Source organism: Sciurus vulgaris (genome assembly GCF_902686455.1).
Source record: "Sciurus vulgaris genome assembly, chromosome: 11".
In the NCBI taxonomy this organism is placed as follows: domain Eukaryota; kingdom Metazoa; phylum Chordata; class Mammalia; order Rodentia; family Sciuridae; genus Sciurus; species Sciurus vulgaris.
The window spans coordinates 19,836,396-19,850,119 of NC_136472.1; the positions used below are offsets into that span (position 1 = coordinate 19,836,396).

General features: G+C 34.1%; 1 protein-coding gene and 1 pseudogene across 2 annotated transcripts in view; one reads left to right on the top strand and one right to left on the bottom strand.

Moving 5' to 3' along the window:
• LOC306638438 (olfactory receptor 4C15-like) overlaps positions 1-3,733 on the top strand; it is a gene marked incomplete at both ends in the record, with an annotated part of 36,121 nt that extends 32,388 nt beyond the window's left edge. The window contains one exon of the mRNA XM_079101718.1: positions 3,587-3,733. Coding sequence (XP_078957844.1) covers positions 3,587-3,733 — 147 coding nt within the window. The remainder of the gene's footprint in view (positions 1-3,586) is intronic.
• LOC306639149 (olfactory receptor 4C16-like) overlaps positions 1-13,724 on the bottom strand; it is a 469,263-nt pseudogene that overhangs the window by 353,009 nt on the left and 102,530 nt on the right. The gene's annotated exons all lie outside the window — the stretch shown is intronic.

Genomic DNA, 13,724 nt, shown 5'->3' on the forward strand with positions numbered 1-13,724 from the left:
AATAGGGCTGGAGAAAATAGGGCTGGAGAGGGTGGGGAAGGAAAGATAGTAAAATGAGACAGATGGTATTAACCTATGTATATGCATGATTACATGAATGGTGTGAATACAACCATAGAAATAAAAAGTTGTACCCCTTTTGTGTACAATGAATCAAAATGCAGTCTGTAGAAATTAAAAATTTAAAAAAAGAAATAATTTATTATATTAGTGTAAACAAGATTTTAAAATGCATTTGAAACTAATTCTTATGAAACAAGAATTTCACTCAATATGATAGAGGGGCTGGGGATGGGCTATGCTTTGGTTCAAGTGATTGGAAAGCATTGGTGAAGATGCTTACTTCTCCTGCCCAAAATACAATGTTTTTACAAAAATATTCTGATTGAGCACACATTCAAGCTGAAGATAATGCTCAAGGAAATGAAAATATTGATTATGATGACTTATTTCACATGAGGCAAAGAGAGACATTACAACAACAAGCTCAGTTCCCTGTTGCCGCCATTGCCCAGATTAGAACCTTAGGTTGTAAATGATGGAGGAGGATCCCAGACACTCTGGACCCTTCCAAGATCTTTGCTGTAATTAGATAAGTATCAGGGGAGCCTTCCATTAATTTTGTTAACCAATTGACTAAAGCTATTGAACAAAATGCCCTTGCTGATGATGCTATAAACTCACTTTATCCTCTATTTCCAGATGCCATGGAATCACACATATTTTTTTTCATTGAAATGCTCATTCCTTAATGAAAACCTTCTCTATTTCCTCTCAACAGGCCCATTTTACCATTAATAATTGCTCTCATTGCACACCCTTTCATTCCCCTACTTGGGCAACTGTAAACTCTCAAGGTTTACACTCTTGTGCCCTTTGGCAGATGGATGTAACTTATTTTTCTCCTTTTCATCCCTATTCCTTCATACATGTTACTATAGATAACTCCTCAGTCCTTATATGGATCAGTGCACATTGTTCAGAGAAGGTCTCAGCCTTTATCTCTCATGTGCTCCTTTGCATTGCCACCATGGGTAATCCTCATGGTTTAAAAACTGACAATGCCCCCTCTTATACTTCTAGTGCCTTTGCTCCATTTTGTAATCAATGGAATATAATTCTAACCCAGGGAATTCTTCACAATTCTACTGGAAAGGCCTTAGTTAAATGTGCACATTGCATGCTTAAAACTTGCCTTTTAAAACAAAAACTATAAAGGACAATTAGCTTTATTCATATTAATAATGCTCTCAATATTGCCTGGTTCACAATAAATGTTCTTAATGTACAGTATGAAGATAATACACATCATTGGTCCTCTGCCTTGGACAGGCACTTTACCCCTAAGGAACAACTACCAAAGATTTATGTAAAACAACGAGTTCCACCAGATCTAATATGGCAGTACCCTATGTCTTTGATTACATGGGGGAGAGGATATGCTGTTCTTACTCCTACAGTTCTGGATTCCTGCCAGATGTGTGAGACCAATCACGATGAGTTGGCATCAAGGACTTCACCATCTGATTCCCAAATTCCATTTGACCTTGGATGAAGACAATCGTGATTCAAAGAAGGAATATCCAATAAGAACAAAAGGCCCAAGGGACCCTCTGTCTTCTAATCATCTAGTGACTTGGGGAGATATAAAGAGTATAACAACATCTGCTCAACAATTGGTAGCCTAGATGGGTTTAGAATGTACCCCAGAAAACTTGGTCACAACTCTGTTTGCCAAACTTACCCAAAATTCTATAACGATACTGGCTCTTATTGTGTTCTCTGTTATTGTATCCCTGTTGGTAGTGGCTCCATACTTAGTGGAAATTTTTAATTCCTCTAAAATTTGTATCATCAAGCTAGTCCTGATAATAGGGCTGCTATTGATTATTTGTTGTTATTACATCATAAGGGATGCCAAGATTTTAACAATATTGGTTGTTTCAATTTAACTGATAATAACCCCATTCAAAGAGAATTGGATCATCTTAAGGATATTGTGAAGAAAGTACAAAAAGATGATGGAGGTTGGGATTTATTAGATTTTTAACCTCATGGCTGCTAAATTTCACATGGATCAAACAGGTTTTCATTGGAAGATGTTTATTGGTACTTGCCTTAATATGCTGTGCTTTGCTTTGCCAATATTTGATTGCTTTCTCTTTCCACCTTCCTTAAACAGAAGACAAGTCATATCTGTTCAAAAGCCAAATAAAACAAAAGAGTGGAGGTGTAGGGATCTCAGGACTGTCAACATACAGAGGAACAAAAGTCCTTCTAGTCAAGTAAATGCCTCAGGACAAAAGGCACTGTTTGAATGGCTTAGAGATGCTCTGCAATTCCTCTGTCCTTGAGGCCTGGAGATGTTATCTTATTATAATAACCTTTGGTAGTGGTGGACTCTGAGAAGCAAGCAAGTTATGTGATCTGCACATGTACAGAGATAACTGTACTATGTAACCCAGGTAACTTGATATGACCATGGAATAGATGATAACACTGGACTGTCTTTCCCACGGAAACCACTACTTGCTCTTCGCCATCCTGTGTGCTTGCCTTTTTATTCCTCTCCTCTTAACCCTTATAGCTGGACCCCAATTAACCTTTACATTCAACTTCCATCCTTAATACATGTCTAAACTTCTGTTCTCAATGGCAAAAGAAGCATTAAAGTTAAAGGTGCAGCTAGGTACACAGAAATATTGAGAATGAAAAAAATGATAATCTGATATGAAGCAAATGTTCCTTTATCATAATTACAAATTTTGATTGTGCAATTGCAATAACTGTTTATTTTCACCATTTCTTTGAAAATTATGCAAAATGAAAGCATCATAAATTTGTTCTTCTGGGGCTTTTATAGTATCCCACAGTTCAGAAAACACAGTCTATGTTGTGACTATTGTGGACAATATGCTGATTGTAGTGACCATCCTCTGTAGCTCTGAACTGCTGGGATCCCTGTGTACTTCTTCCTGGTATTCCTGTCCTTCTGGGTGTGTTCTTCTCCTTCACCATGACACCAAAATAGTTGTGGATTTGCTGTATGAGAGGAAAACCATCCCTTATAAAGATGGATGATGGAAATTTTGCGAAACACTGCTTCACTGGGGCAAAGATGACTATCCTCCCAGCCATGGTCTATGACTCTTATGTGGCCATTTTAAAGCCCTTGCACTACTCTTCCATATGTACTGGAGGCTCTGTTGCTGCCATTTTGTGGCCCCAATATCATTGATCATTTTTTATGTGATTGTACCCATTACTGCAGTTGGCCTGCACTGACACATCTCTGGACTTTTGGTGATTACCAACAGTGTATCTTTCTTCATGATTTTTTCCTTGTTTCTTTTCTTCTATGGTGTCATATTGCACTCTCTGAAAATCATCAGTTCTGAAGGGCCAAAGAAATCCTCTGTCTACCTGTGGATCTTACATTGCTATTGTGGTTTTGTTCTTTGTCCTGTGCATATTTATATACGCAAGACTACCTTCTGCCTTCCCCTTTGACAAAAGGGTGGCCATATTCTACAGTATCTTAACTCTCTTCCTCAATTCTTTGATTTCTACCTTGAGGAATAAGAAAGTGAATAATGCCATAAGGAAAGTGTGGAAGAGACTGGAGGTGGTTTCCAATGAAAAGCAAAACCTTAGACTTTACAAAAAAATGGTAAAATATAAAGAAATAAAAATAGTATTAAACCAAAATATTTGGGACGCTCATTATCTGTGAAGTGAGATGCCAATTCTATAAAAATTGCAATATTATTAGGGTCAGAGATGATACTTTTATTTTCACATTAGTCATCAATTCCATGTTGGCAATTCAATATCCTGTTATGTGAATTAAAGAAACATAAATTTTATCCTTATATAAACCTAGTAATCAATAAAAAAGGATAGAAAAATTACCTGTCAGATAGTTGTTGTTGGCTATTGATTCTATGCTTTAAAACATGTGGAGGGTAAACAAAATTCCTTAAACATTCAGGATACAAATGCATTGTATTTGAAGTGAAAAAGTTTTAAAATATTTATTAATATTATTACTTTATGCAGAACAGATGATAAAATCCAGGGCCTTGTAAACCCGAGTCAAGCAATCTACTGCTGAGTATGACCCCAGCTGGCACGAGTATTTTTTATCCATTAATGTTTTCTTTTATTTCCCTTTTTATTGTTTCTTTTTTAGTTATACATAAAAGCAAGATTCTTTTTGACATAAGTGAAAAAACATGGAGTATAATTTGCTTTAAATCATTCCCCAGTATTTACCTTTCCCCTCCCTCCTCCTTCTCCCTGTTCCCTTCCATCTACTGATCTTTCTGCTATTTACTTTTAGTTATTTTTTTCAAGTTAGTGTTTTGTGGATATACACCCTGATGGGACACACTGTGTTATATTCATATATGTGCATAGGAAAGTTAGGTTAGACTCATTCCTCTGTTCTTCCTTTATCCCATCCTTTTCCCCTCTCCCTCAGTCCCTTTCATCTAGTCCATCAGTCTATGTTCTACATTTTCTCTCTGTCTCTCTCTGTCTCTGTCTCTGTCTCTGTCTCTCTCTCTCTCTCTCTCTCTCTTATTATGTTTTTGCTCTTATTTTGGAGTAGTTACCACATGTCAGAGAAAATATTTACATTTTGCCTTTATGAGTCTGATTTATTTCACTTAGCAGGGTAGTCTCCAGTTCCATTCACTACCAGCAAATGCCATAATTTCATTCTTTTTTATGGCTGAGTAATACTCCATTGTGTGTATACCCCATTTTCTTTATTCATTCATTTGCTGAACAGCACTTTGGTTGTTTCCACAAGTTGGGTATTGTAAATTTTTCCAGCACATTGAAGTGACTGTATCACTATACAATGCTGATTTTAGACCTGTGGATATATACCAAGGAGTGGGATAGCTGGATTACATGATGTTTTCTTTCCTAGTTTTTAAGGAATCTACATAGTGCTTTCCAGAGTAATTGCAGAAATTTGCAGACCAATCAACAATGTAGGTGTGTACGTTTTGTTTTTGCCACATTCTCATTAACATGTTATTATTGATATTCTTGATAATTGCCACTCTGACTGGAGCGAGATAAAATCTAAATGTAGTTTTCAGTTGCATTTTTCTAATTAGTAGATAAGTTGAATTTTTTTCACATATTTGATGACAAATTGTATTTCTTCCTTTGAGAAGTGTCTGTTTAGTTGTTTTGCTCATTTATTTATTTTTTTGTATGTGTGTGTGTGTGCGTTGTGTCTGTGAAGTTTTTTGGATCTTGATATATTCTGGATATTAATACCCTCTCTGAGGAGCATGTGGAAAAGACCTTCTCCGATTCAGTAGTTTCTCTCTTCATGCTCTTTTTTCTTGCTGTGCAGAGCTTTTTAATTTGATGCCATTGGTTTAATGATTTTAGGTTTTATTTCTTGTGCTTTAGGAGTCTTATTAAGGAAGTCAGTTCTTTTTCCAATATTTTGGATTGTTGGGCCTACATTTTCTTCTAGCAATTGCAGTTTCTGGTCTAATTCTTAGATCTTTGATTCAACAAATGAAAAAAGTATATGATTTAGAACAATGAACTCAGTGACACTGGGGGGAAAAATAATTCAAACTCAGGAAGGGCATAGATAAGAGCAATGATAGATCCTCCATATAGCAGTTCCTCTATATAACTGTATCATTTAACATGGGTCCAGTACCATTTACTACAGATTTTGAGTCACTCCTTGAATTTCTTGACAGATAAAACCTGGTTACCCAGTGATACCTATGAAAAGTTTCTCTTGGATTAGGTGACTTTCTTCTACCAATTAATTGGCTTTGGGAGAAAAGGGGCAGAAGATTTCATGAGAGAGTCAGGAATGAATATATCTTACTCAAGTACAATCAAAGGGAAATTTTGAGATGCCGTATTACAAACAAAAACAGGACCAATTGTGGATGTAGAGAGCTGAATCCTCCTATCACCAAAGAATGAGTAAATCTAGAGGCATCAGAAATTAAAGGACTGTTTAAAAGATTACATTTCAATCTACTCAATGATTTTAGATTTTGTGAATCTGTGTGCCCAAGTGAAAAATAATTATATTTGAATAATTGTCAAGAGATCAAGAGATCTTTCAAATTTAGACACATTTTAGATGTCATTCTCACAGTTAAGGCTGGTCAATCTCAGGTTGTCATATGGCTTCTGGAATAAATATGATTACAGCAAAATCTTTCAGTTTCTTCTAGCCCGTCAACAGTAATGAAATACCTATTATGAACACAATCTAAATCTTTCATTTCTTTCCTTATTCTTCCACATCAGGCTCAAAGGAGAAGAGTGAAGATGTCGATTTTTCTTTCTCAATCTTCTCATGGATTTTTGTCCTTCTTTGCACTGTAGGTTTATTTATTTATTTTTTTTCTTATTTTCTTATTTTACACCCTGGTGATCCTTCATTCTCAAGGGAAGTATGGATTGGCTTTGAATTCTCCCATCATTCTTTAACATTTCTATTTATTTATTCCCCCTTTTATTTTCAAATATATGCATAAAATTCTGATCTCTTTGAACCACACTAGTGAGTGTATGTTTGGTAGTCAGAACATATTTACTCATAGCACATAGCCAAAGCATCTGTATGTTTTGCTAATACTGGACAATATAACCTTTAAAGCAACCCTAAAATGATAGAATTTTATTATTTCTGTTTCACATGTGAGTATCAAGGGACTTGTTAACTGGCAGACCACCATTGTGCAGGGAAAGAGTTTGAGACTAGGCAGTGAGGCTTCACGCTATGCACTGTTTTCTCATAATGGTCTAACTTTGGATTCATCTGCATTTGGAAGAATCAGGATTGGAATCTAAATCTCTTTCATTATATTTCATTGAGTTACATAATTTTTTATTCTTCACTGGACAACCTAGCCTCCCTGATGTTAACTGTATCTGGAGAGCCATAAAGTGGACCATGTTAATGGACTTCACACTTGAGGAGTGTAGTAACTATGGCCAATACCATGGAAGACATAGGTAGAAGATGCATAGTTCTGCATTTGTGCTGTAAAATTCCAGTCGATTTAACATTACACTGAAGAGAATCATTGCTTCCATTTTCTTATGTACTCTAGTCATCAGATATGTGTCTGTAACCATGATTTAAGTATCCTTGAGACAGTCATCAGAAGTCAGTAAATATAGGCAGCTAGATAAATAATTCAGGATCATGAATAGAGTGAAGTAAATGGTGCTAAGTAACATCAGAGACATCACTTCAACATTAACAGGCTCTACAGGGAACAGTAAAAGATGACTTCCATAGCTGATATGTAGTCTTTAAACAATCTGACTATATAAACAGGTTATCTGCAACTGGCTATAGATGAGGTACAGATTTTAGAGGTAACTTTTGATAAATTAATACCCTAGTATTTCTCCCCCAAAGACAAACAGGTTTTCACAAAGATCAAGAAGCCAACTCTAAACTTTGTATAGATATCAGCCTGTATCAGAACAGCAGCCTTGTTAAAAAAATGTGAATCTAAGTGGACGTCTATATCTCCTGTTATCAGAACAAACATAAAAACTGTACTTTAAAAGTTTTGCTATAAACTGAATAAAGTAATAGGACATTCAGAACATAGAAAAAAATTAACCCAAAGGCCACATGTTTTATTCAGCTTTTAGTTATTCTGACCAAGTGAACTGAGACCAACTAAAAGGAGATGTGTATTCTGGTTCATGGTTTCAGAGGAGCTAATTATTTTATCTCAAAATTCTTTCATTGTCTCACACTTGAACTTTTCAGGGACACCTCTCATCTAACATCTAAGCCACTGTGTCTCTGGAAACTCAGTAGACTTCTGTGATTTAACAATGGTGAAGATGGAACTTTTGATTATTGGGAAGTTATAGACCTTTGGACAAATTCCTCAAGGGCACATTGCTAGTTCCTCTCCCTGTACCTCACATCCCCTTGGCTGTGATTTCCATCTATCACTCTTTTTCTAATTCCTGATTTGAATTTCAGGGGGGTGGATTCACCCTGTTATTTTCACATTGTGCAACATATTTTTAGTTAGTTAACTGTTGTATTTCATCTTGCAAAACTATTTAGATAATATGGCACACTATCTAACTGAAACAAATAATACCCAATGAAAGATTAAATAAATCAGGACAGTATAAGAAAATGATAAGAATGTTAAATAGCGAGAATCAGGGTTGTAGAACATATTGATAGAGTCTAATTGCTGAATGGTATTTTAAAAATATCACCATAGTCTGGAGTTTGATTCATGTTAGGTGATTATTATTTGTCAGGAAACACATGTAAAATTTCCATTAATGGAAATAACATTCCTTTTAAGTCTGTAGAATATGGAAATGATGGTCCTTTGGGTTTTAACTTTTCTTACAAATCACTTAAATGTTACAATTTTTATGGAGTGTGATTAAACATAAAAATAGATAGAATGCTATATGTAAATATTGCAAAATAGCAAATTATTGGTGAAGATCCTTCTGAAGGGGCTTGAGGAGCTAGGTACAAGTTTTCCCCAAACATCATTTTAAATGCTATGTTCCTTTACATTAATTACATCTGCCATACCATCTTTCAACTAAGTGAAAAGTTTCTTCAAACTCCTTTGTAAATTTTGCTTTTGTTTTTAAAGTTCATGTTTTATAAGATCAGTTTATGAAAGGAAAAGTAACATTTCAAATAATGTATACCTCTTCACATTTACATAAAATATTTCTCCTTAATAAGTACTCCTTGCTACTTCTATCTCAAAACAGAACATCATTTCTCTATGGATTGGTGAATAGATGATCTATCATGGAACTCTCTCTTTATATTTACAAGATGCACAAGCAATTGGCCTGAATCTTGGAAGGGACAGTATATTCTATACCCAAATATCCAGTGCTCAATTCCTGAGTATGAATGGAAATGAAGAACCTGCAAATAGAAACCCCAGAGCAGTAAGTCAAGAGAACAGAAAAGAACAACAACAACAAACAAAAACTTCTAATTGCTTAGGACAAAAGTTTTGTAAATACTTGAGCAGGTGAAAAACCACACAAAATTGTGTCTTGGCACATCGTGCTGATGGAAAATTTCCAAAGCCTGGGGAAACCCAAACAGTAATTCTACAGGTTCATGAACTAAGACAGAAGCTCTCAAAAGTCCAGATGGAAATCCAGAAGGAAACTTTTGTTTCTCTGTTTTTCTTTGTTTCAGAGACCTTGGTGAATATAGCTCTTGAGTAGCAGTGAGGACATTTGCTACTGTGACTGCCAGAGAGGTTCTTCCTCTCTCCCTTGAATGTAGAGTGAAGACTGGGTGCAGATATTACAGTTTGGGGACCACTGAGTGAACTTTTATCCATGGAGAACAGGAGATGGTCATCACTAGAATTTTCAAAGAACTGACACATGGTGAGATTTATAGTTTAACTGTTTGCATTTTCATTGATGATTATTATACATTGTGATGCAGTGCTTAAAATTGTGGGTGTTGTGGTAGTGTCAACTTCAGCCACAGGATGCCTCTGTTAGCAATTGTGCACTTGGTATAACTGCATGACCTTTACAATCTCTGACTTCTCATGTTTAATGAGATTTATAACATTAGCAGGGTCAAGGGTTGTGGAATTTAAGAAAATAATATATGTCAAGAACACAGTACATAGTTGAGGCAGAATAAGTTTCCAAAAGCAACACATCTTGGAGTGCATTGGTTATTTTGGAGGGGAGGGGGGATAGATTGGTGCATTGATACTGCTAAATCTAAAGAAATAGACCCATATTCAACTTTTTATCTTCAAAGTAAATCCAAACACTTAGAAACACATCATGTGCATGAGAAGAGGGGAGAATTTATAATTCATTGAGTTTTTCAAACAATGAACATGGAATTATTCCAAATATACAGATGCTTATTCATACTTCTTAATTAATTTTTTCATTATCTATTTTTGATGGACACATGATGATTGTTAATATTTATGGGAACATTTTGACCAGATCAAGGTAATTGGCATTATCTGTCACATTAAAGATTTATATTTTCTTTGATTTGTAAAATTAAAAATCAACTCTTCAAGATTTTTATAAATATGCAATAAATTGGTCTCAACCCTGGTCACACACTGTGTTGTTCTTCATATCCACTATCCCATTTAACCATGCCCTATTCATCTTCCCATTCCACTTTTCCCAGCCTCTAGGAACCAGAATTCTACACTTTGCTTGAGAACTACTCTTTTAACTTCCACATACTTGTGATATCAGGTGGCATCTGTCTTCTGTGTGACTTATTAAGGTTCATAAATGAGAATACTCATTTATGAATACTCATCTCATTTATCATTTGCTTGCTAATATTTGCAGCACTCTGATGTTTCAGATGAACGTGGTCATTTTGGATATTATACAAAGAATACTGGCATATTAACATGTTGAACATTAGTCTTGCAGGAACATTCACAGATTCATTGATACAAAATGTAATATCCACTATTACCACAACAACATACTACTAAAAAGCACAGGGAAAAACATTAAGGCTAAAAAGGAGTGAATAAGTCACAGAATGCAGTCATTAGATTTAATGGTTTAATTGTTCCTATTGTATTTGCTATCATAAGTAGCAGGAGGTTCTTGCCTCAATTGTTCAAAAAATCTAAGTGGCTAAGCTCTAAACTGCTCTAGTATTTGATGTTTTGACTTTGCCTACACCTTAAAATGAACTAAATAAACCATTGACACAAAAGAGAAGAAGGCACAGGCATTTATCTTGAAGTGCACCAGTGGAAACAGAATATTTTTCCCGAAGTTTAGATGTATATTATATGTGTGTATATGTATATAGTACATATATGAAGATATCCATCTGAAATACATTATACACATATAACTATACATAAATATACATTATACACATATAGAATTAGACATTTAAGAAAAGCCTTGGAGCAACATTTACATTTGGAATAGTATCTGAAATCTGAGAGAATTTATTTCTGAATAATTAGCCTGAATCAAAAATATAATTGATTAAATAAATTATAGGGGTGGTAATACAAATAGGATTATATTGTTTTAAAATGCAGTTACAGTATTTAGAAACAATGTATGCAAATGCAACTGATAAGCACACACACACACACACACACACACACACACACACATATATATACATAAATACTTCTGAAAGTTACTGCTTGAGATGTGATTACAAAACACTATTTATGAAGACAAATATAGACACATTAAATTTCTACCTGTAGGAGAACATAAATTTAAAACTGATATCAGTAACTGCATAAAGGATGGGGAAAGCTGGATCTATGGTAGGACCATTAATAGAAAGTTTACAATAGGTTACAATTTTAATTAAAGATTCCTTATCATGAGAGTATGTAGTTTCCACTTTTGCAAAAGAATTATCTTCAATCCTCACACCCTCTTTCTGAACTGTACTCATAGTGGAGAGTATTTTGTTGTGTTAGTTAATTATGTTCAATTATATATTTATTGCAAATTAAAGTCTCAATCATTTAGAAATTTTCTGGGTGGTAAGCTGTAATTAAAATATTAATATAAATGGTGAGGGTTATTAGCAATGATTTTCTGTTTCTGACTTAACATATAGCAAAATGTTTCACTGTTTATTATATCATTAATTATTGTTCTATTCATTACATCATGTGATATTAATGCAATGGTCTGATTTATATAGATGTGTTTCTCACTGAATATTTTAGGTATGTTTCTGGTTCATATGTTACTATAGCATTTCACATTATAAAATGTCACTATCATTTCACTTTCATAATAAATATTTAGGGCGTGGGTAATAAGTAGAGAGAATACAAATACATTTATGATTCTGGAAATATCTATCAATATGTTTTAAAAGGATGGCATGAATGAAGTTGTTTTATTACAATTTTAGTAGGAATAGAACTTTAAAAAATAGAATAACTTCAAAAGGCATTCTTGTGATGCAAACTTTAATTTCATTTTGTGTATTTACATGCTCCTTAAAAACAGTGGCATCAGGATTCCTTATATTCTTTTTGACCTCTAATGCACACAACATGTTCATAAATGCTTTCTGTTTGACCCTATGGTCAGGCATCTTGAGGCACAGGACTTTGATTAATGTTGCATCAATATCACACACTGAGGCTAGAATTATAGATTTCTGATAGCAGAGATTGATCACTATATTTCATTCTATTTAACTTTTTGTTTGGAGTACTTTTAGATTAATCAAAAGGTTGTATAAAGATGGAAAATTCATGTGGACTACTCACTTTTCCTTGACTTTATTACCTTACATTACTCTGGGTACATTTGTCAATGTATGAAGTGAAGGTAGATACATTATTCTAAGTAAATAGCAAATTTTGTTCATATTTCATTAGTTTTGCCCCTATTGTCCCTTTGATGTTGCAGGATTTGATCCATAACAATTATTTTTATTCAAGACAATACCAATTAACTGTTCTAAAATCCTAAACCTTGTGATCATAAACCATGGACTACACCATAGTCTCCATCATCAGTTTTAATGCTAATATTGCTTTCATCAGGAAAAAAAAAAAAAGGATCCATTTGTTTATATCCAACAATACTTTATTTAAGCAATGATATTGCTTTGAGATCACTCAGAATAAGGAAGCAGAGAGATAAGATTTATGTAATTATTAGATTAATTTAGGACCCTATCTTCACTTTCCCACTTCATTTGTAATTTCCCACTTCATTTGCACAGTAAAGTAATCTGAAAGAGGTATGGATACACAGTATGTTTGAGTCCACAATCACATATTCATGGACTACTAGACATATTCAAAAGGGTAGTGCATTTAAAAATACTATTTATTCACTGCTAATGACCATCAGTATTTTTGTGTTCATGACCTATCTGATTTCCACAAAAACCCTATTAATACAAATTCTTATGAAACCATATGTAGAAGTACAACCTGAGGTTTACAGAATTTTAAGAATTTTAGGTAATCTGATCCATTTCATAAAACAAATAGAGGGATGTGGATTTGAACCCAGGCCTACACAAGGCTGGTGTTGTTCTCACTTATTTCCTCTTTGTCTTTCCTGCTTTGATCCTAGGCTAAGATGTACACTGCTGGATGATGGACTGCTGTTCTTTGTTCCGTAATCAGAGGTTTCCGACTGATCCAATGAGCTTTCAGAGTTTCTTTTATATTAGTGTTTCATTGTAAGTGGCTATGGAGTTCAAAGTACAGACGTTGGTCAGAAATAACCTGTGAACAAAAAAGGAAATGATTGTTTTAAGGTAAGTGAACACAAAAATATTAAGTTACAGAAATATATATTAGTTAATTATAAAAATTTTAAATCATTTATGCTTACTCTAAATGGGAATCATGAAACTGTTTATTTTTATTCTCATATAAAACCCATTATTCATTGATTTTTAATTCATTTATATACACACAGAGACACACACACACACATACAGACACACACATTGGAATGAATCTGAATTAATTTTTCTATGTTCTTATATGTATACATCATAATGAATCACATCATCATGTATATCCATAGTAATGGGGTACTAGTTAGAATAGGACATATTCCATGCTTGCATAATTCTATCAAAATAAATTCTACTGTCATGTATCAGTAAGTAGAACCAATATAATTATATATCTATGTACATAGGTATGTATAAA